Below are 23,257 nucleotides of genomic sequence, written 5' to 3' on the forward strand. Positions count from 1 at the left end.
TGCTCTTATAGCCAATGAATGTGTGGATACTAGATTGCGAGGGGAGGTACCAGGCATTATGTGCAAGCTAGATATAGAGAAGGCTTATGATCATGTGAACTGGGATTTTTTGCTAAACATTCTCAGACAGATGGGATTCGGTGAAAGGTGGTTGAAATGGATTGGCTTTTGTATTAAAAACTGTTAGGTTCTCCATACTTGTAAATGGAGAACCTGTGGGTTTTTTCCCATCAGAGAGGGGTCTTAGACAAGTGACCCTGTCTCCCCTTTCCTATTCATCATTGCCATGGAGGGTTTCAACAGTATGATGAGGATTGCAAATAGCAACAGGTGGATCAAGGGATTCAAGGTTAGCAGCAGAACACGAGTAGATATGGAAGTATGTTATCTGTTGTATGCAGATGATACTGTGATATTTTGTGAAGCTATAGCTGAACAAATTTGCTATATCAGGATGATACTAATTGTTTTGAAGCCATTTCTGGTTTAAGCGTTAACTGGAGGAAAAGTAACCTCTTTCCTATTAAAGAAGTGGTGCAGATGGAGGAACTAGCTGGTACCTTGGGGTGTAAGGTAGACAAATTACCAACAGTCTATCTAGGCATGCCATTAGGCAACAAACACAAATAATTGATTATCTGGGATAGGATTTTGGAAAAGACTGAAAAGAAGTTGGCAAATTGGAAGACACAATACTTGTCTCTTGGAGGCAGACTCACTTTGAAAAATGCAGTTCTGGACTCGCTTCCCACATATGTGATGCCCCTCCGTATTCCCTATTCCAATAAGTGTGGTCAAGAAGTTGGACCGATTAAGAAGAAATTTGCTTTGGTTTGGGAACAAGGAGGGAAAGGGGTATCATTTGGTAGAATGGAAGACTGCACAATTACACAAGGAGGTTGGTGGTTTAGCAGTCAGGAATCTGAAACTGCAGAATGATTGCTTGCTCATGAAATGGTTATGGAGATTAAATGGAAATGAACATGCTCTATGGAAGGAGGTAATCCTGAATTAGTATGGCCAGACAGAGCAATGGTGTACCAATGCTGTATCAACCACCTATGAAACATCGGTATGGAGATCTATAAGGAATCTTTGGCCTAGACTAGTAAAGAATTCATGTTATGAGGTGGGTCCTGGGAACAAATACTATTTGGAAGGACCTATGGATTGGACAAGAAGTTTTAATGCAAGCTTTCCCTGATCTGGCCAATATATGCACTAACCGTTAGAGGTTACGAGTGGCTGATAGCTGGTCCCACAGGGATGGAACTTCTTCTTCAGGAGGCATCTTAATGACTGGGAAGTAGGAAGGTTTGTGGAGCTATTGCAGATGATTGATGGTTTCAAAGGCACTACTATAGAGGATGACACTTTTAGATGGAAACATGATAAGGATGGCAAGTTCTCTGTAGGTAGAATTTATAGGAAAGAGGTATCCTGGATGCCTGAGAACAAAATAGGTCCTTGGAAGCATGTATGGAAAAGTATGACTCCTACTAACGTCAAGTGCTTTGCTTGGTTAGTAATCAGGAAAGCTTGCCTCACTCATGAGATTCTGCAGAAAAAGGGATTGCCAATTGTGTCCAGATGCATGTTATGTAGTGACGCTAGAGAGACAAATAACTATCTGTTCCTCCATTGTAAAGTCACATCTCAGCTTTGGACTATGTTCCTTAGTTTAACAGAGACAAAATGGTCAATGGCAGAGCACACAACAGACTTGTTAAGTTGCTGGATTAGGAGAGGGGGAAGCAAGACACATAAGAAGTGGTGGAGAATAATCCCACACTGTATCTGGTGGACTATTTGGAGGGAGAGGAATGGAAGAAACTTTGACGATAGATTCAACAACATTCAGAAAATCAAAGAGAGCTGCATAACAACTTTCTACTTTTGGTGTAAAGAACATTGTATAGAAAATGCTGAACAATTAGTAGATCTTTTAGGATTACTGTAATTAGTCTCTTGTTCTAGCTTGTTACTACCTTTTTGGAGGTCTCCAGCATACCTTAATGCTGAGGAATACAACATTACCAGTTTCAAAAAAAAAGAAAGGTAAAATAGGAAAGAGGACTTGTATTTTTAGCGAAGGGACTGCAGTGTGAACATCTAAACAGGGATAAATAACTCGGTATGGCATGATCACGTGAATAACAATGCACAGAGCAACTCAGCATGATCACAGGCAGAAGTGCAGCTGTGGATTACCTTCTACTATTGGGGATATTTTCCTACGAAAAACAAAGAACTAAGGGTTTTCTTGACAATAGCTTCTTCTTTTTAAACTCACTAGCCGAAAAGCAAAAGCAGCTATTCATTTTTTGGGTCAACTATAATCCATTCTAAAAAATGTCACAAGTACAAACAATAAAGTCACTGACAATGCTTTGTATTCCAAATTTTCTTAGTGAGCATGGAGTCTATTGTCACACACACCGGGTCGTTCTTTTTTATGGATTTGTCATAGAGAGTGGTTGATAACATGCTGCCATGCCCACCTTTTTCCATTTTATTTTTGCATTCCTCCCTCCCTACTTCTCATAGCTCCATGTACTACTATTCTTGTCCTCCCCTTTTTTCATGTTTCTAAAAAAAAAGAAATATATGGAGCTATCAACTGGGTCAAAATGTTAACATAATAAATTTCACAAATCAAAATATTTCAGAGTGAGATCTAGATTTATCCATGTACTTCTATTTTTGTTCTAAAATTAGCCTCCGTTATATTTCATTCAACTTTATTTTAAAGCTTTTGGAAGTATTGAAAACTTATTATGTAATTAAATTATGGTTATTGTTTGCACTATTTGACAAATGTGGTAGTCTAATGCTGTGAAAACTGCACAACATCAAACTTAGAAGATACATGGTACAAAAAAAGTGAATACATAGAAAAAAATTAAAGTAAAACTAAAACTAAAACAGTTAAACCAAATTAAAGTAAATCTTACAAATGGGTTAGAATTGGGCCACAATGGAGATCAATTTAAAAATAGGTTATGTTGGGCAGGCTAAAAATCCGCCCAATACAAAATTATCTTGTGTCCAACCCATAGGATGTTGGGTGTCTGGGTAGACCATCAATTTTTGGGCCATGTTTGACACCCCTAGATTTTAGCTATAGAACAGTGCAATGATTTGGGAAACTAAAACTTCGCATTCCACAAGGTTCATTTGAACTCTGACAATCATTTCCTATCAGTACTTGATTGATTGATGCTGTCCTATACTCCCTTCCCTTACCTGTTAAGTACCTCTTTGTTAAAAAAACACCCATACTAGAGAGATGACAAATCTTTGTTAACAACAAATGAAACTGATGTGTTATTTGTGTGGTATCTCCAAACCTGATGTGTAGAGCTTCTTTATTCTTCCCCTTACTTCAGGAGGGGTGTGTGGGGATTTGGCTGGGTGTGAAGCTTGCAGTATAGATTAAACATAAGTAGGAAAACCTAAATCAGCTACAAATACATGTACTGTGGATATGAAAAAACATTAGGGATACATTTCAAACTTACTTTTTTATAGTATATTGCAGACAGAGATAACAATAATACATTAGAGTTGCTTCTGCTTTTTTGTATCATGCTTGCCTACGTGCCAACAGAATGTTTGCAAAAGAAATAGGAAATGCATTCTTTCCTTGTTTGGAAGATGGGCTTAACAAGTAGGGTCTAGTGACATACTACCAGATATGTTGGCCATTCAGTGAAAAAATCCCTTTATGTGTTTGGTTGAAAAAGTTTGGCATTTCCATTTGAATTTTCTGTGGATTATCATGAGTTTCCTTCCATAAGATCAATGCTGAAATGAATTATTGCAATCCTGATCTGCACCAACCAATGGAAATGCTTATCAGCTTGTGTTACTTGGCTAGGTACGCAACTGCAAGTGCACGCTCTGATGGTCTTCTTCTGCTTTGTGGAGGGCGGGATGCCAATAGTGTGGTGAGTGAATCATGTTCTCTTGCAAACAAAAAAAAATGTTTCTTATGCTGATAATTGTTCTTGTCTTATAAATACCATTCACTTTGGAAGGCTATGTTACCATGAAGTTTACCTTTTTTTATTCCTCTTTACTTCAATTCCACCACCTCCGCTACCTCTTCTATATCCGTGATTTCTCACAGAATTTTTCTTTTTACCTTCACGCACACATGAAGCACATATCCTTGATGATACATGATTCCCAGCTATGTTACTAAGTTCGTAAGCTGTTGCCAGTCACCTTCATGGATAAATAGCGGTGAAATATAGTTGTTCACACTCCCCAGTTTTCAATTATTCTCCCTTTTCATATATATGGACAATATATTGCATATGTTAGGTTTTCCATTCACTTGCAGGTCTGATTTTTTTTCTTGGGTCAAGCACGTGAACAATATTTCTGTTAATGGTTGGAAGTTAGACCTGAAACCAGTACCTCTTGCATGCTCTAATAACATGTTCAATTGTGTAAATAATTCAAAGTTTAAGCTGTTAGAAGGGGGGCATTTTATTTATTTGTTGTATGTTAGCAACAATTATGAATGGCCACACTTCCTCATGTTTTAGTTTCCTGTCTGATCTCCAAAGTTTAAGCTGTTAGAGGGGGGCGGGGCATTTTATTTATTTGTTGTATGTTAGCAACAATTATGAATGGTCACACTTCCTCATGTTTTAGTTTCCTGTCTGATCTCCGTTGATCCCCTGTGTTCCGTTGTCTTGCCATCTCGTTCTCCTCAGTGTCCCTCTCCTGATAACCACCAAGTCTGGCTTACCAATTTGCAGCACCAGGTCATAGATGATTTGATGTCTAACTTTGAGTTTTTCTAAACGAATGTAAACGTTACGAAGCTTCTTTGAGGGGTTTGGATCTGATTAGCAGTTAATTTGTACCGTGAATGTTGCGACTTGGATTTAAGTAAATGGGCTTGTGTGATTGTTGTACTTACCATATTCTTTTGCCTCGGTGATTCACAGCCACTAGCAAGTGCATATGGACTGGCCAAACATAGAGATGGGCGGTGGGAATGGGCCATTGCTCCTGGTGTGTCACCATCTCCTAGATATCAGCATGCCGCAGTAAGTGGTTTTAATGACTCAATTAATCCTCAGAAATTGTAAGGTGTTTATCAGTTGTATTCTGGTAATTTAGGTTTTTGTTAATGCTCGGCTCCATGTTTCTGGAGGGGCTCTTGGTGGTGGACGCATGGTAGAAGACTCTTCCAGTATAGCCGGTACTTTTTGATGATTTTCTTGTCATTTTCTTACGGACAACTGATTTTGCTTGAATTTTTAATTATTGTTATTATTATTATCATTATTATTATTATTATTATTTTAAATGTTAATCCCTGAAAACCCTGCATATTTCTTTCTTTCTTTCCTTTAACTTTTGTCTGGTGGCAGTTCTTGATACTGCTGCAGGAGTGTGGTGTGACATAAAATCTGTTGTCACCAGTCCTAGGACAGGTAGATACAGTGCAGATGCAGCTGGGGGAGATGCTGCAGTTGAATTGACCAGGCGTTGTAGGCATGCGGCTGCCGCTGTTGGTGACTTGGTATTTATGTATGGTGGTTTGCGTGGAGGTAATGCTAGAATATGGTCATCTTAATCGCTTCTAATTTGATATATTCAGATGACAACTATTTTCACTTTTTTGAGTATGATCTGAAGTCATTGCTTATTTTAAAAAAAAGATAACTGAAGACATTTAATTCTATATTCTTACCTCGTCCCTGCTGAGGATGTGCTGTTTGGTGTATGTGTTTATAAGTAGCCCAGCTAAATCCCGATCTTAGCTACTTGTAAAGTAAAATATAGATAGAAAAATGGAAGTTCTTGGAATGCATGAGCAACATCTATTGTGTACTTCTCATAGATTTTTTTTAAAATTTTTTTATCCCTATTTGCACTGATTATGGATACCATTGGTAAGGTAACTGCCTACTTTTCTTATGTTTCACTTTCTAATAGGTGGGTTCTTTGTCTTTCGTAGGTAAATTGTGTAATTTGTTGCTGTGCCTAGACTGCAAGCCAAGCCATGCTGATAAAACTAAAACTAAAACTAAATGCTGCTGTTGAAAACTGAAACTGATGAAACGTGTGCCGCCCTGTCTAAATATTGAACTGTTAAGAGGAGCACTTTGTATGTACTTTTACATTGGCTTGCAATACGCCCCCTTATGTGCGGGCTGTAGCTTGAGTCTTTTTCTTTGGCAAAGCACTCTGAAATTCTCTTTGATTACGGGTAGCAATGAGGTTTAAACTCAGAACCTCATACCTTATAGAATTGTGTGACCATCTCATATATTTATCTGCAACAGAAACTAATGTTTTAAGTTGCATGTCTTTTAAGTTCTAAAATATTAAGAAGGAATGCCTCTTTTCAATGTAAAAGGTCTGGTCTTGGTTGGCTAACTTTTGCCTGGTGAAGTTGCAACTAGAACGGATGCTCTTTGTGTTGCACCTAGTAGTTAGCTCTCCCCATTGAGGGATTTTAAATTGGCGCTGTAGGCCAAAAAGAGTCTCTTGTTGCTTAAGAGAAATGGGATGGACTCCTTATTTGTTCTAGTGAAAGACATGCCTCTAAAATGCTGAGATCACTTTCTTTGTTTTCTACTTTGCTGAATATCTTTTCCATGTGAATAAAATGACACCAAAGGTATGTTCATAGCAATGCTGCTGGAAAAGGTTTAAAAAGCGGGCCTGTGAAGTAGATTGAACTGCAATTAAGAGCACCTCCTTTTGTTCACATCATAACACCGTCTAATCAGAATCAGGTTACATTGATAACTGATTGCTCGATATGTAAGTTATTGAAGGCTTCCCTGGTTCACAATAGCAAAATCTATTCCCTATCCACCACCCTATCTGCCTTGGTAGAGACGTAGAGTTAACCGGTACCTATGCTAGTGGGAGGTAGGAGGTACCTGGTGGAATAGTCGAGGTGTGCGCAAGCTTGCCTGGACACTCCCGTCATAAGAAAAACCAAAACTCTTACCAATAATGCGCACTTCAATGATGAGAATGAGATCAAACTCTTCTCTTATTCTTCAGTGGAACATGTGCCTTTGAATATTTGATTGAACTTACTCCAAATAAAGGTGTTGGAGATGTAAACTAGAAGCTGTGATTAATTATTAGAACAATAACTAGCTGATCTCAGATGAAAGTCGTTTGTTGAGTTGTTGCAATTCTCCAGCTCATGAAACTGTTTACTTTCCAAACTATAGGCACCAAAATACTGGCAGATTCCTAAATCTTAGTTAATTTCCTAGCTCTTACCTCTTTCCAAGTACTGTAATGCCATCTACTTATGTGAAAGTATTATTATGGAGTATACTTGCTTAAATTACTGTAATTAAATATGTGCCTAGGAGAGGTTATTATGGACTCATGCCTTCAAAACATTCATTGAACTTATTCCAAATGAAGTGTTGGAATCTTGGATATGTAACTGTTGAAGCTGAAGCAATAAATTAGATGATCTCAGATTGGGATCATTAGTTTTCTCAGTCCAAATTATGTAATTATTGACTTTCCAAACTATAGATACCAAAATACTGCTAGATGCGTGAATCTTAGCAAATCTCCTAGCTGCTACATCTTTCTGAGTACCATAATGGCATCTACTTATAATTTTCGACTAAGTTGCTCGGACTGGGTGCGGGTATCCAATACGATGCGGATCTAAAGGCCGGACTCTTCATTAAATAATTTAGGATTCGGGGGTGTTAAGAAGTCCCACATCGGTAGAGGGATGGGAACTTGGTCTCCTTATATGGACTTGGACAAACCTCCACTTATAAGCTAGCTTTTGAGATTGAGTTAGACCCAGGTACCATATCTTTACATGGTATCAGTGGTGAACCCATCCCAATTTGTTGTTCACCGATGTTGGGCCCCATTTGTAAGTGTTCACGCTCCAATTTTGGGTGTGCTGGGGAGTGTTAAGAAGTCCCACATCGGTAGAGGAATGAGAAATTGGTCTCCTTATATGGACATGGACAAACCTCCCCTCATAAGCTAGCTTTTGAGATTGAGTTAGGCCCAGTACCATATCTTTACAGGGGGTATGGATCCGAGTGTGGATATGGGTACTGGGAAACAACCAATAAATATATATTATGACAGTTGAAGTATATATCTCAATTTCCTTTTTTTTTATAAAAAAAGGGTATATCTCGATTGATTAAAAAACCAAAAACCCAATCAATCTGTACTTTCCGTTCGTAGATGAAGGCAAAACACCCAAGGTAAGTTGACCGAATTTCAGTGTGGATTCCACCCCACCCCCTGTTGTGTCGACATGGGTGTGGCAAGGATTTTGAAAAGTCCGAGCAACTTAATTTTGCAAATAGGATTGATCCTACTTATATAAAACTATTGTTATGAAATATACTTGCTTAACAAAGTTCTCTAGTTAATTATGCCCCCAGGAGCAGGTATTCAGGTAGTTTCCTGGTTTATGCTGCAATCTTGCTTCTGGTGTTGAGAAATGGCTGATTTTTTGGAATCTCTATGTGTAGGTGATATTTTTGTAATACCAAGACAGTATCTGAGTTGGTGTTTTTGCCGCAGGGGTACTGCTAGATGACTTGCTTGTCGCGGAAGACTTGGCTGCTGCTGAAACAACTAGTGCAGCTTCACATGCAGCCGCTGCAGCTGCAGCATCTAATGTTCAAGATGGAAGGATTACCGGAAGGTATGGATTTGGTGATGAAAGAACAAGGCAAACCGTTCCAGAGGAAGTTAATGATGGTTCTGTTATATTGGGAAGTCCTGTTGCCCCCCCTGTAAATGGTGATATGTTTACTGATATAAGCACTGAAAATGCCGTGCTTCAAGGATGTTGGTGAGTTTGCAGTTGCATAAGAATGACAATATCTGCTGTTATTCGTATATTGCAATTTTGTTTTTTGAATTTCATCTCCCATGGCTTCATTTGTAGGAAACTTGGCAAAGGTGTTGAATACCTTGTGGAGGCCTCTGCAGCAGAAGCAGAGGCCATTACTGCTGCACTAGCAGCTGCCAAAGCTCGACAACAAGGTAATGGTGAAGTTGAACTTCCGGATAGGGATCGGGGAGCTGAGGCAACACCTAGTGGTGAAGAGGAACCTACCTTGATCAAACCTGATTCAAATAATTCTATCCCAACTGGAGTTAGGCTGCATCACCGTGCTGTTAGTCCTATGCCTAAAATAATATGTTTCGTATCCGATTAAATTTGTATGTAAACTGATTTAATGTATTTAATTCACCTGTAGGTGGTTGTAGCTGCAGAGACTGGGGGTGCCCTAGGTGGTATGGTGCGACAACTTTCAATTGATCAATTTGAAAATGAAGGCAGGCGAGTAAGTTATGGAACCCCAGAAAACGCGACAGCAGCAAGAAAACTTTTGGATAGACAAATGTCCGTTAACAGTGTTCCCAAAAAGGTATGATGACTTCGGTTATGTGGTTCAACTAATATTGATTAGCAATGAGAATTATGGCTTTAGCTTGACACGTCTACTGGGCAGGACCGACAAATTTGTACTCTCCAGTTCCGATTGCCCCAATGTGATTTGGCTAGTTTTGCACCTAAAACTCACACTTTAACTGCGTGTGGTGCTTAAAGCCCCAATAGTTGTGGAGTGCTTTTTAAAGTTTTTTGTCTTTTACAACACTGGTTTTGTGCGGCCTTATTTATCTGGGCTTCGGAACGGCAATGTGATCAAGCTCGCACATGCAGAGTTCAATATTCTCAATACACATTGAAGAAGAAAGTAGTCCACTTTCTTATACACCTTCCTAAGAAAAGAAAACACTCCACTTGTTAGAATGAGTATCTGTTGTTAGCTTTGGCTGATATATGTTGTATCATAAACCACATGCTTTTGGTTTTATATCTTTTTTTCCCTTTACCGTTTCAGGTGATTGCCCATCTTCTGAAACCTCGAGGTTGGAAGCCGCCTGTCAGACGGCAATTTTTCTTGGATTGCAATGAAATAGCTGATCTTTGTGATAGTGCAGAGAGAATATTTTCCAGTGAACCTAGTGTTTTACAGCTAAGGGCTCCTATTAAGATATTTGGTGACTTGCATGGGCAATTTGGGGATCTGATGCGTCTTTTTGATGAGTATGGTTCCCCATCAACTGCTGGGGACATAGCGTGAGTGTCTTGACTCAATCTTGCTTCATGTTTCTTGTTCTAACCAACAGTGCCGCCGTTTAAGCAGCTTAGGTTGCCTGTGTTCTGTATCTGTGAATTTTTTGTGCATTTTATATTCATAAAGTTGGCGAAAAAGTCTCATCATACCTTGTCAATATTTATAATGATGATAATCACCTTTTTTTCCGTCATGTAAAATTAGCTCTTGCTAGTAATTAGGGAACACATACATTTGTTGCTCTTTGTAGAGAGTCATGTTTTTGTATGAGAATCTGAGATCCTCTACTTTGTATACATCTCTATGTGGGAATTTTTTTGTACATTAATAAATTGTATACCTTATTAAAGAAAGTCTGTTAGTAGCTACCCAAAGATTAATAGAAACTTCCCCCGAGCATACAAATAGAAGGGGAACAGTGTAACAAGGGAGAAACCCAATGATGTATGTTTTTTTCATAATTGTGGTGTCCGGGCCAGCTTGTGCGTTGTGCACACCTCGACTAATTCCATGGCGCACTTGCTAGCTCCCATCAACACCGGTACTGGCTAACTTTGTTCACTAAGACCTGGACAAATGGGAAGAAATCACCTAGTGTTTTTGCCTCCGCTAAGTTTTGAACCTGAGACCTCATGATTTTGAACTCACTTTATTGTCCATTAGGCCACACCCGTGAGTGCTTTTTTTGAAGTAAGGAAATTTGAAGTCCTTTTTAAATTAGTCTAAAATAAGGATGCCAATCTTGCAAAGCATTCTGGACAAAAATGCACTAGATCAAACAAAAACATTTCATCGTCAAGGAAACAGCTAAAAGGATATGGTCAACAAACGTGCTTAACCACTTTTTGCACGTTCTCTAGCTTTCCATCTGCCATAATTTAGTATTGCTATTTTTTTTAAAAAAAAGAAACTAGCGGAGGTGCTAATTCTTGTAGTTATATTGTCCTCCTTCAACTTAGGTTATTTCTTTGGAGATCTTAGAACTAATATTTCTCTTTCGGGATAAGTTCACAAACCTTCCCTGTGGTTTTGACTGTTTAACACACACCCCGCTTCTTACTTAATTGTATCAAAACTATTTGTGACCTAAAACATGACAAGTTTTCCCCTAAGGTGGTAAGTTTACTTTTTTTTTATTTTGTGTGACAAAACTAACCATTTTTTCTTATCACTTGATGCAATGATATAATACATTCACGACACTTAATTTTCTAAGTTTTGATGCATGATATAATACATTCATGACACTTAATTTATATCCGTGCGTAAAGAATGATGAAATAATTAATTGGACATAGTCGCAAATATATTTGGATTTCTTCCATTACTACCAGAAAGCAAACATATTTGTCGCAAGTTTTGATGAAAATGGCTAATGTTGAACAAAAAGCTTCATATAATGATACAAAAGTTTCTAACCCCAAACTATTACTCCTTATGTCCCTAATTACTTGTCCACTTTTGAATTGACACACCTATTAAGTAAACAATGATTGACATAGTGAGTTTACAATTTTACCCCTATTAATTATGAAGTGGATGAATTAAACATTTAAGATTTTCAAGATGATCTACCTTTTTCAAAATTAATTAATTGAGGGTATAATAAGTAATTTTTTTTTTGTCCTTTCTTGATTTGTCAAAATGGACAAGTAAAAAAGGAAAATTGGACAAGTAATTAGGGACAGAGGGAATAGCAATTATCATCTGATGTATGTTTGCTGAAATGGTTTGGTGAGAATTCCTCATGTTGATTATTAAGGATGATTGGACTTGGTAACTTTTTTCTTATGTAGTAGCAAAAATGAGTGTCAATATGTATGGATATGAGACTTAGACCCCTTAATTTGTAATGTTTCAATAATTTTTAAAAACTTTACCTCTCTCCAAAACTTGGTTAGGTGGTTTTGTTTAAGAAATAAAAATAAAATAATAACAAATTTCTACTCACTTTTAAGCTAGTCTCTCTTTTATGTTATATTTTTTAGTGTTGTATGATATATATTTATTTATATTCTTATTAGCCAGAAATCACTTGAATAACTTGAATGAGTGTGATATGATTGGATACACATCCAATGAAATATAAGAATATAGTTTTGTTATATAAGAGGAAGAAAATTGAAGTATAAGTAATGTGTTTCCCGTTTGAAAATTAAATGATTAAATTATTAACCCAAAAATTGAAATGAGGTTCGTATATTGATATGTTTATACTTGTGTGCCATTAATATATGCAACAACAACAACATATCCAGTATAATCCTACTTGAAGTATAAGGTAGGGTTATGGAATGTTGAAGTGTGTGACCATCTCATCTAATAGCTTAAGCTTTTAATGAGATGGTCACACACTTCAACAAGGTATCAGAGAAGGCAGATGTCCTGAGATAGAATTTCACCGCCACCAATATCAAAAAAAAAATTCACGTGCTTGGTCCATGGCCAAGAATCAAGTCTACACGCAAGGGGGCGTGTTGAGAATACAACTAAGCTTTTAGATGGGACGGTCACACACTTCAACATGCAGACCATACCCCTACTTTATAAAGGAAGAGATGTTGTTTCTGATAGACCTTCGACTCAAAACAGATGAAAATTACATTGCCATTAATGTATGCATCCGACTATAAAATTTCAAATAACATAAGTTAAATTTCGGATACTATAATGGACCAGTCCCAGAAAAAGGTTAAAACTTTAAAATTTCTTTCATAGAATAGAAAAGAATATAAAATTGCGAAATAAGGGGCAAACTTGTCCTTTTCAAGTTAGAAAATAGTTTTTTACACTAAACATGATAGAAGGGAGGTATGTGTAATATTAGAAACCACAGGGGGAAGTATGTTAGGAGAGGTTTGTGAACTTATCCCTTATTATATTCCCACCTTAATTACAGTTTCAAATTATTGCGTTCACTGGGGAAGGTACCTTACATATGCCATGCTGGGTGTGGTGTTGAAATTTGCTTTATCCTGATCTTTTGGAGGTATCAAATTTATTGTTTTTTCAATCATATAGTAACCTAAGTCTTGGATACGAGTACAATGACGTGATGTGTTATCAAAATGATACAGCTGAATCGAATTTGGTCAGAGCAGAAATGAGGATCTCTTCTTTGGGTGAAAAGGAAGACTCTTGAGCTGATTCAAATGGAGGATCAGCAGTGAATTGGTATGAATTATGAAATGGCATAAAGAAGAGTGAAGTTTATGAGTAAGAGAGGAAGACTCTTAAGCTGATTCAAATGGAGGATCAGCAGTGAATTGGTATGAATTATGAAATGGCATAAAGAAGAGTGAAGTTTATGAGCAAGAGCTTCTAGATGATCATAGTAGCAGGAATCGGTAGATGAAAAGAGCCACTATGTGCTGTTATTTGATGAGTACAATATCTTTTGGTACAAGGCAGAGCTAAAGCCTTTGGAAGAGAAATGTACAGCCATATGAATATAGGCCTGCCAAAAGGCATGATTAATGCGGAAATACATAAATATTGAAGAAAGTTGAGGAAATAGGAGTACCATGTTATGCAAATAATCAACAACATAGATGGGAATAATCGAACATCTTGTTAAGAGTGGTAGCCTAAAATACTATAGTTGGGTGAAATAGGAATAATAGTTCGAAAAGAATGAGCTATGAACAAGTTATAACTATTTATGGTGGCACCTATTTAAGTTAGGGAAGCGTTTTTTTGGCCGTTTGGGTACATAAGGTAAGTATATTTTGTTAATGATTAGCACTAAGATGGTGTATTCTTTATGTCAGAAATAGATTACAAAATAGTCCTCGAACTAAGTATCTACTATGAGAAGCTGTGGAATTCGTAGATGAGATTAACATAGTAGAAAGAATCTTCGGATGAGCAGAGCCTGCTATTTGATGTGATTTGCTGAGTACAACATTTTAGGATAAAAGCAGAGCCAAAGTCTTCATACAAGAAAGGTACATCCATACAAAGTTGAGCTTATGAAAGGCATTATTGGTATGGAGTATATTCAATGAAGTTGAAGAAAATCGAGGAAATAGGAGGGAGTACTATGGTTATTCTTCAAATAATCAACAATATGGAAGCTAACTAATTGTGAATTTCATTGATCAAGTAGAGCCAAAATTACAAGTAATTGGAAAAAATAGGAACAAAAGAATGAAACGAGTGAGATATGCACAAATTGCAAACAAAAAGTCGGAACAAAAACTAGATTTGGACAAAGATCAATTACAACTTAATTTTTTAAAATGATGATGGTGTTTAGACCAATCTGCGCGCTTCTTTACTAACTAGCCTTGAAAGCTGTTACACTTACATCCCACAAGTATTAGGTCTCAGGTACTCCTGCCTAACCAAGTAGTCAAAAGGCGAGAAGTGCCCAAGTCTGCTGAGGCTTTAAGCGCAAAGTGCAATTAAAGCATGGGTTTTAGCAAGAAAAGAACCAATAAAGAAAAAATAGAAAAATAGAAATGTAATGCTAGAAAATGTAACTATAAAAGCTAAAAATAATTATTTGGACGCCCTCCCAGGGCTTTTGTCTTGTGGTAGGAGTGTAGCGCGTGATATGTGTGTTACACGCCTCATCATTGGTTTGAAACCTGCCTTAAACAAAAACTTGGTATTTAAGAGGAGAAAAGTAGGGGGGCAGTCCATTATCCATCGAGTTTTGAACCGTGCGCCAGCCCTTGGGATTTTTCCATCATTAAAAAAATAAAATTATTCAGACAGAAGAATGGAAAAAGATTAGTTAAGCTCTTTCTTTCTATATATATGTATGAAGTTAAAATCATGTCATCAAGTTAAAAATCATTGAATTCCTGAATTAGATGAGATGATGTAGTTTTATGTTTTTAAGTGGCCAATTTTCTTATACTAAACTTGTAATTTCTTATTCGTAGTCGCCAACTATATGTGTTGTCAAGTGTGATGCTCTTATAGACGGAACCAATTAATGAAATTGTGCTTGCCTTTGCTCATTGATGCCTCACTAGAGCCCCAATTAAGCTAGACAAAGCGCACAACTCAGGCTTCCCTACGCTATAGGGCTTAAGCACGCTTTAGGTGATCCCTTAACTGCCAATCAGAGATTGTCTCAATGATTCTTACAAGAAATTTTCTTTGTGAATTACCATCAGGTATATCGATTATCTCTTCTTAGGAGATTATGTTGATAGGGGCCAGCACAGCTTGGAGACCATGACTCTTCTCCTTGCTTTAAAGGTACCTGATTTCTCTGGATGTTAGCTCTGCTTTTGCTTTTTGAATTAATCAATTGTTTTTTATGCTGATAAAATGGTTGATTTAGGTTGAGCATCCCCATAACGTTCATTTAATTCGAGGGAATCATGAAGCGGCAGATATTAATGCACTTTTCGGCTTTCGAATTGAGTGCATTGAACGCATGGTATGGTATCACTTACTGGAAAAGAACTCCAGTTTCTGAGTTAGCTACTGATGTTCATATCTGGAACAGGGTGAGAGAGATGGAATCTGGGCTTGGCATCGGATTAATAGGTTGTTCAATTGGCTTCCTCTCGCAGCACTAATTGAGAAAAAAATAATCTGTATGCACGGCGGCATTGGAAGGTCGATTAATCATGTAGAACAGATAGAGAATATCCAGCGTCCTATCACCATGGAAGCAGGGTCGATTATTCTGATGGATTTGTTGTGGTTAGTCTCTGTCTTTTCTTTTTCTTTTGTCATTACTTTTGATTATCTCCCACTTCCTTACTTTACTTGTGTGCATCTAGGTCTGATCCAACGGAAAATGATAGCGTTGAAGGGTTAAGACCAAATGCAAGAGGTCCAGGGTTGGTTACTTTTGGGGTGAGTAGTTCTTTCAGTCTCTTCTTTCAGGGTAGTAATGAAATTGATTTTCATTTGACCGGTTTTAGACCAACTTTTTGGGAGCTGCCACATTCTTTTTCAGTTGTATCAACTGGCATTTGAACCAAAAAAGTCAGCCTCCACATGCCCTCAATTACTCAGGCTGTGTTTTTTCCAAAATCTTCTGTACAACTTTCTTGGGATCAACTGCAGTCCTGTCATTTGCAATAATTCTACGTTTTAGCTACAAGGGTCTGAGCAAATTCTTTTTTTTTGTGCAATTACTCTCTTTCAAGATAATTGCATTCAAGAGTCCTTTAATTGGTAATTTGGTTCAGTCAGCTGGGTGTCCTTGAAGGTTTCTTAAAGTATCAGGGACATCATTTTGCTGTTGGCTCAATTCTGGTTTTGGTCTGTGGAAACCGTAGGTTATTCTTCTAATCTTGTTTCTATAGGGTTTTGGTTGAGTGCAGTTTCTCTAGCATTTCCTATGTCCTCATGTAAGCCTTTGCCAATGTGCAGCCTGATCGTGTGATGGAATTTTGCAACAACAATGATCTTCAACTGATTGTGCGAGCGCACGAATGCGTGATGGATGGTTTTGAACGATTTGCTCAGGGACATTTAATTACATTATTTTCAGCCACCAATTATTGTGGTATGTTCTAATTTTAGATGTTTGAAAATTGGGAAGAGTTCTACTCAAGATAGTGATTTTATCTTCTATTCAAATATTTCTCTGGATTTTTCTTATATAATTTTCTTGGCTGCAGGTACTGCTAATAATGCTGGCGCAATCTTGGTATTGGGTAGAGATCTTGTAGTTGTTCCAAAACTTATTCACCCATTGCCACCAGCACTTTCATCACCAGAAAATTCACCTGAGCGTATGGAAGACACTTGGATGCAGGTTCAATATTTCCAGATCTTTTGCTTCGACTATTTACTTTTACTTTGATATATATTAATCTTGCTTACATTGCTTTGTTTGAGTAGGAGCTAAATGCTAACAGACCACCTACGCCAACTAGAGGTCGTCCTCAAACTGCCAATGATCGAGGTTCTCTTGCTTGGATTTAGATAATAGTGAAGATTGTTTCCTGCACTTCAGGCTCCTGCTAACATCGAGGAATTCCAGTTGTATGTACAGCATGATGCCATTTGGAAAAATGGCGGAGTTATAGATATCATCTTGTAGAGATATGAGGCTTCGAGGCCCTAGGGATCTTTGACAGAATGGACAGGCTTCAGACAGAGCAAGATTGAAACTTTCCCAGGTTGCAGGTGCACCTGTTCAACTTGATTGAAGCAGTTGGGGGTTTCGAGTTGGCCTTTGTAAATTAAGCCACAGGCAGGTAGAAGGAATTAGAGTCTTCTTCGTTATCAAGGGCTTGTAGTGCTGGATTTTGTTTTGTTTATTGTACTTTGTCATCGTTGTTGATATATATATTTTTCTTCGTTTTAGGTGTATTATTTTTGTCTATGGTAAAAGAGGACTTGAGGTCCCATATATATATATATTATTGATGAAATATATATAGTCCTGAAATCTCTGTTGGGAGTTCTTGTATCATAGATAGAGGGTGTTAATTTGTGTAATTTGTGATGATACCTTGTACAATGTAACAATTTGAAGAAGAAAAGAAGCTTTCTCTGACAAGAAAATGAGCAATGGCTGATTATTTCCTTTTTATTTCCATGTTGCATATTTACCTTGATGAAGAAACTTAGACCGGCCAATATCGGACTCTTCTTTTAAGTTTTTTTTTTCTCCAACAGGCTTGGATTGTGGAAATCAGGCTTGACATGTCTGAATCTTTATTTGTAGGACTTTGTGCGATGGGCGATGGGCTCATGCATGACAGGCCTGAATCTTCATTTATAGGACTTTGTGTGATGGGTTCGTGCATGATAGGCTTGAATCTTCATTTGTGGGACTTTGTGGGAATCTTCATTTGTAGGAATTTGTGTGATGGGTTCGTGCATGACACGCCCGTATCTTCATTTGTAGGACTTTGTGGGATGGGTCCGTGCATGTAGTACACCTTCAATTAGTGCCACTTATCAATTTGATATAGCTGTTGTGGAAAGTAAGCTTGACATGCTCGAATCTTCACTTGTAGGACTTTGTGCGATGAGCTCGTGCATGACAGGTCCGAATCTTCATTTGTAGGAATTTGTGTGATGGGTTCGTGCATGACACGCCCGTATCTTCATTTGTAGGACTTTGTGGGATGGGTCCGTGCATGTAGTACACCTTCAATTAGTGCCACTTATCAATTTGATATAGCTGTTGTGGAAAGTAAGCTTGACATGCTCGAATCTTCACTTGTAGGACTTTGTGCGATGAGCTCGTGCATGACAGGTCCGAATCTTCATTTGTAGGAATTTGTGTGATGGGTTCGTGCATGACACGCCCGTATCTTCATTTGTAGGACTTTGTGGGATGGGTCCGTGCATGTAGTACACCTTCAATTAGTGCCACTTATCAATTTGATATAGCTGTTGTGGAAAGTAAGCTTGACATGCTCGAATCTTCACTTGTAGGACTTTGTGCGATGAGCTCGTGCATGACAGGTCCGAATCTTCATTTGTAGGAATTTGTGTGATGGGTTCGTGCATGACACGCCCGTATCTTCATTTGTAGGACTTTGTGGGATGGGTCCGTGCATGTAGTACACCTTCAATTAGTGCCACTTATCAATTTGATATAGTTGTTGTGGAAAGTAGGCTTGACATGCTCGAATCTTCACTTGTAGGACTTTGTGCGATGAGCTCGTGCATGACAGGTTCGAATTTTGTGGGATGGATCCGTGCATGTAGTACACCTTCAATTAGTACCACTTATCAATTTGATATGGTTGGTATTCTCTTGGCTTCTATTTTGTCTCATAAAATCCTAGGTGTTGTGATTGATGCTATTACACTCAAAAACATTCTTTTTAAAATTCTTATTCCTTTTCTTCCTCTTGTTGAGAGAATCCATACTATTTAGCCACATTGTGTTGGAATCGAAATAATCAGACTGTCATGTGGAAACTAATAATTATAAATCTAATGACTACATTGTGAATGTTAATATGTTTTTTTGTGAGATAGATTGATTCTCAATTTATAAAAGTCTAAACCTTTTCTCTTCTTTTCCATCGAGAAAACCATTTTGGTCCAAAAAAATCTTTTTTAATTAAAATACTCCCTCCGTTTCATAAAGAATGACCTGGTTTGACTTGGCACGGAGTTTAAGTAAATAAAGAAAACTTTTGAATTTTGTGGTCCTAAATTAAAGTTATGTCAAATGTACAAAATTGCCCTTAATCTTGTGGTCTTAAACATGCCACGTGAAAAGCAAAAAGTAAAATGTTATCAAAAAAGGAAAGAGGTCATTCTTTTTGAAACTGACTAAAAAGGAAAGGAGGTCATTCTTTGTGAAACGGAGGGAGTATTTTCTTTTGAGCCAACTTTTTCTCCTATTTTAGTTGGAAATTAGAGAAATGATGTTGACAATAGAGACATCTTTTAAATTCAGCCTTCCTTTGATTGGTTTAATTATATTTGATGGGAAGAAAATGCGGAGATAATAATGAGGTCATTCTTTGTGAAATGGAGGGAGTACATATGTATAGAATCCAAATTCTCATTAATCTTTTTACTATTAGGAGTAGACTAAACCGGTATGGCGGTATTCGTTATTCCTTGTTCTAATCTATTGATTAATAATAGTAATATTTCATAGCTGATTATTAAAAAATTCTGCTTCCGCTACTGCTAGACGATTAAATGTGGATGTGTCCTATTATCAGTTTGCCACGTAGCCTTAGAACCTAATTCCCTATCTGCATGGCTCTAAAAAAGGAGGAATATTTCTTCAAATATTCTTTCATTTTACTCCACTTTCCTTTTTTACTATGCCACCAAATTAATCATCCCATCATTGCAATAGTTGCCTAAAGAAGTTAAGTGAATTCAGAAATATTCAAAATAACTATGTTTTACTTTTCGAGAGTTAAATTATATTAATTTTAACACGTAAGTTTTCACCATATTGATATAAAACGAATTACAATAATATATAAAACTTTCCATATAATTTTCAAGTATCAAACTACTCATATATAATATCATAATGATATTAACTCAGAACATGTACACATTATTATTCTTAATTTTTTTATCGAAAAATATAACGTATAATAATAATATATTCAGTGTAATCTTATAAATGAAATAAAAAATATCAAGTAATGTATACGTCATTTATTTTGTTTGTAGTTATAAGATGTATCAATCAAGCTCTTTTAAAAGCTTAATAAAAGCAAGTATAGTTGGAGAGGAGTATTTTCAATTCACTTTTTCTATGATTCACAAAATTTAACATACAAATTTTGATTTTACATTACACATATCCAAAAGAAGAAAAATGTTCCTTTGGTGACGTCCTATGATTCAACAATTCACCATACATTCATGAAGATTATTTCATGTAAATAAAAAATGATAATTAAGTACTTAAAATTAAAGTATTTAAAATTCAATAACTCCGCATTAGAGTCTAATTAATTCGCACTCATAACGTAGGACTTATTCGGAGAAAATATCCTTTACTAAAGATATTTCCGTATTCAAAACTCTAACTCAAAATCTCTGATTAGTGGACTATTCTTAAAGGGGATTGAATTACAATTTATATATTTATTCATTCTGTGTTTTCCCCCTTTTGTAAGACCTTTCCTAGCTAGGGGTTTATTAGATAGATATAATTTTTTATTTCATTTTAACTATATGATATTTCAAATTAACTGACTAATTTAGATTCATCCTAAATAAATTTATAATTAAAGGAGTACTACTTTTTTTTACTGATTTCTTTTATTTCAATCGATTTTTTTTCCGATTTACTCTTGATTGAAAAAGTTCATTATTTTCAAAGTTCAAATCCAAAATTTCTTATGGTCAAAGATGAAAAAATCTCGATCATCCCATCACACGTTGATTCTTGGTGAATTGAATTAAAAGATACACTAGATCTTTGAAATGTTTTGGTTGTCAAAGACAAGTCATGTTATGATTGGATACTATTCCAACTAGCAACCATATGTAGTAGTATATATACTATCTACATGCCATCTATATTACATTAATTATATACATTGAATTGATTCAATTTATGTGGAAGATACATTTTCTCTTTTACTTTAGCACAAGGAATATGGCGTTTTTTTTTTACTTAGTGTTCAATAATCGTATTGAAATCTCAATTAATTTAGATTTACGTCACGTAAGATTTGTTTAAGAGGAAAATATAGAATTTTTTTTTTTATATTCAAAACTCGAATTTGAAATATCTGATTAGATGAACTCGAGAAACATCAATAGTTCACCTTCTTTGACAAAGTGATGTACTTGTAGACTTTTATTTATTAATAATTAATAATAGAGAAAGCTCATGTGTGCTTCAAGTTATAAGAAGAGAACATTAAGTACATATCTGACATTTTAAAAAATTATTTTGGAAAAATAAACATAACAATATTTTCAAAACAAACATGTAATGTTCCAAACGTAAAAAAAGAACAGAATTTACTAAACAATATATTTTATTTGTATATTAGTATTTAATATAAATTTAAATGAAGCATGGTCAAGTGGTAATGTAACAAATTTTGAGCACACTATTTTTAATATAATAAACAAGTAAAAATGAAATGAAGGAGTATTTAAAAAATAAAAAACCAATCTACTTCTATTAAAATAAAAATAATATAATAAATTATACCTTATATGTTTTTTTAAAAAATGTGAAAATAATAATAAAAAAACGATCGTTAAAATGAGATGGAAAGAATATTTGATTTCATTTGTTGTCATATTGCAATAACTACCACCAAAGCATGTGGTACAATGGATAAGACAATTCCTCTTTTAATCAGATGTCTCATAGTCGAGTCTTGAGTATGAAAAAAATTCCTGCTAAGGAGATCTTCATCCTGAATAATGCCTTATTTGATACAAATTCAAATTAGTCGGACTTCAATACGAGTACCAGACACCAATTAAAAACAATTAATTTTCTTTTGCAATAAACAAACCAATTATGGATTCTCTTTGGAATTGACAAGCTAGCATTATGATAAATTCAGTTCTAGAAACTTGAAAACAACAGATTTTTTTTTTTTTGGAACGACAAATCAAATTATAGAGAAACTTAATTAAAAAAAATAAAAACAGACAGAAAATGGAAGAACCTTGTTCCAATTACCAAGAATATCACCAAAAAAAATCCAAAGCATATGACCAACTCACTTGGGCCAATATTCCCTTTTATCCATAATTTAGCTGTCCCAGCAACATTTAAATTGAACAACAACTATATAACACTAAAATAAATAATGAATTTTGTGATAATATTTAGCGGCAATAATATAATAGTCAGTATATATATTTAACGATATTAATTAATATGAGTATTAATAATCAAAACTCTATATAAATGTCGCTAAAGACTTTAACGATCTTGAACGTAATGATAACAAAATTTCGTATATCAGACTGTCATTTGATAGATAATTTGAGACGATAGGAATGTAAACTAACAGGAAGAAGTTTTGTAACTTGTACAAGCCTAGGATAGTCCAAATATGTCAATAGTACCAAAAGACTAGTCCATTTAAACATGTAAATGGCAAATCATTGGTGAACTTTAATTTGTCGGTGTAATTGCTTTATAAATAATGATGAAAGGGAACATTCTTTTTTCATAGAATATATATTTTGTTTTTATAATATCACATACAAATTTAAACACATTAATAATGGAATTTTTAACTTAAATATTGTTAAATGAGAGGATATTACACTTTAATATTGTTTTGGAACAGATAAACCTCTTGCGTTTATATCTTCCTATTATCCATTATAAAAATAAAAACATTCAAGTGTTTGATCCATGAAAAAAGAATTACATAGAACACATAATCGAACCTACGTACATGATCATGAATACATAATTAAGTACATAAATTTATAGATGAAAAAAAATCGTATACTTCAATTCTGATCTAGGTATTCTAAATTAATCTGCCACTCTCAAATAACATAAATTTATAAAGAGTTAACCAAAAAAATAAAAAGAATAAAAAGGGAGGGTTTCATTTTATGCACCACTAATATAAAGTCCTTTTAGTAATATTTTTTTTTAAAATGTTGTAATATATAGATGTTGTAATATAACTTGTTACAATCGATTAAATTGAATTGGTAATTTATAAAAATATTGACTATATATATATATATATATA

General features: G+C 35.6%; 2 protein-coding genes across 2 annotated transcripts; both read left to right on the top strand.

Annotated features, from left to right (window-relative positions):
• Window positions 1-1,016: 1,016 nt before the first annotated feature.
• Window positions 1,017-1,960, top strand: LOC107059096 (uncharacterized). The gene is made up of 2 exons (XM_015305515.1): window positions 1,017-1,072; window positions 1,285-1,960. The coding sequence occupies exons 1-2, from the start codon at window positions 1,017-1,019 to the stop codon at window positions 1,958-1,960; spliced, it is 732 nt and encodes a 243-aa protein (XP_015161001.1).
• Window positions 1,961-3,812: 1,852 nt separating this feature from the next.
• On the top strand, window positions 3,813-17,622 carry LOC102593349 (serine/threonine-protein phosphatase BSL3-like). Its single transcript, XM_006367520.1, has 15 exons — window positions 3,813-3,950; window positions 4,965-5,066; window positions 5,140-5,221; window positions 5,394-5,573; window positions 8,569-8,842; window positions 8,939-9,170; window positions 9,255-9,425; window positions 9,903-10,141; window positions 15,269-15,353; window positions 15,439-15,537; window positions 15,607-15,806; window positions 15,887-15,962; window positions 16,485-16,620; window positions 16,736-16,872; window positions 16,959-17,622. Exons 1-15 carry the CDS (start codon window positions 3,813-3,815, stop codon window positions 17,040-17,042), a joined length of 2,235 nt encoding a protein of 744 aa, XP_006367582.1. The 3' UTR covers window positions 17,043-17,622.
• Window positions 17,623-23,257: the final 5,635 nt, after the last annotated feature.

The sequence above is a fragment of the Solanum tuberosum genome, unplaced genomic scaffold (assembly GCF_000226075.1).
Source record: "Solanum tuberosum cultivar DM 1-3 516 R44 unplaced genomic scaffold, SolTub_3.0 scf00833, whole genome shotgun sequence".
Taxonomy (NCBI): Eukaryota; Viridiplantae; Streptophyta; class Magnoliopsida; order Solanales; family Solanaceae; genus Solanum; species Solanum tuberosum.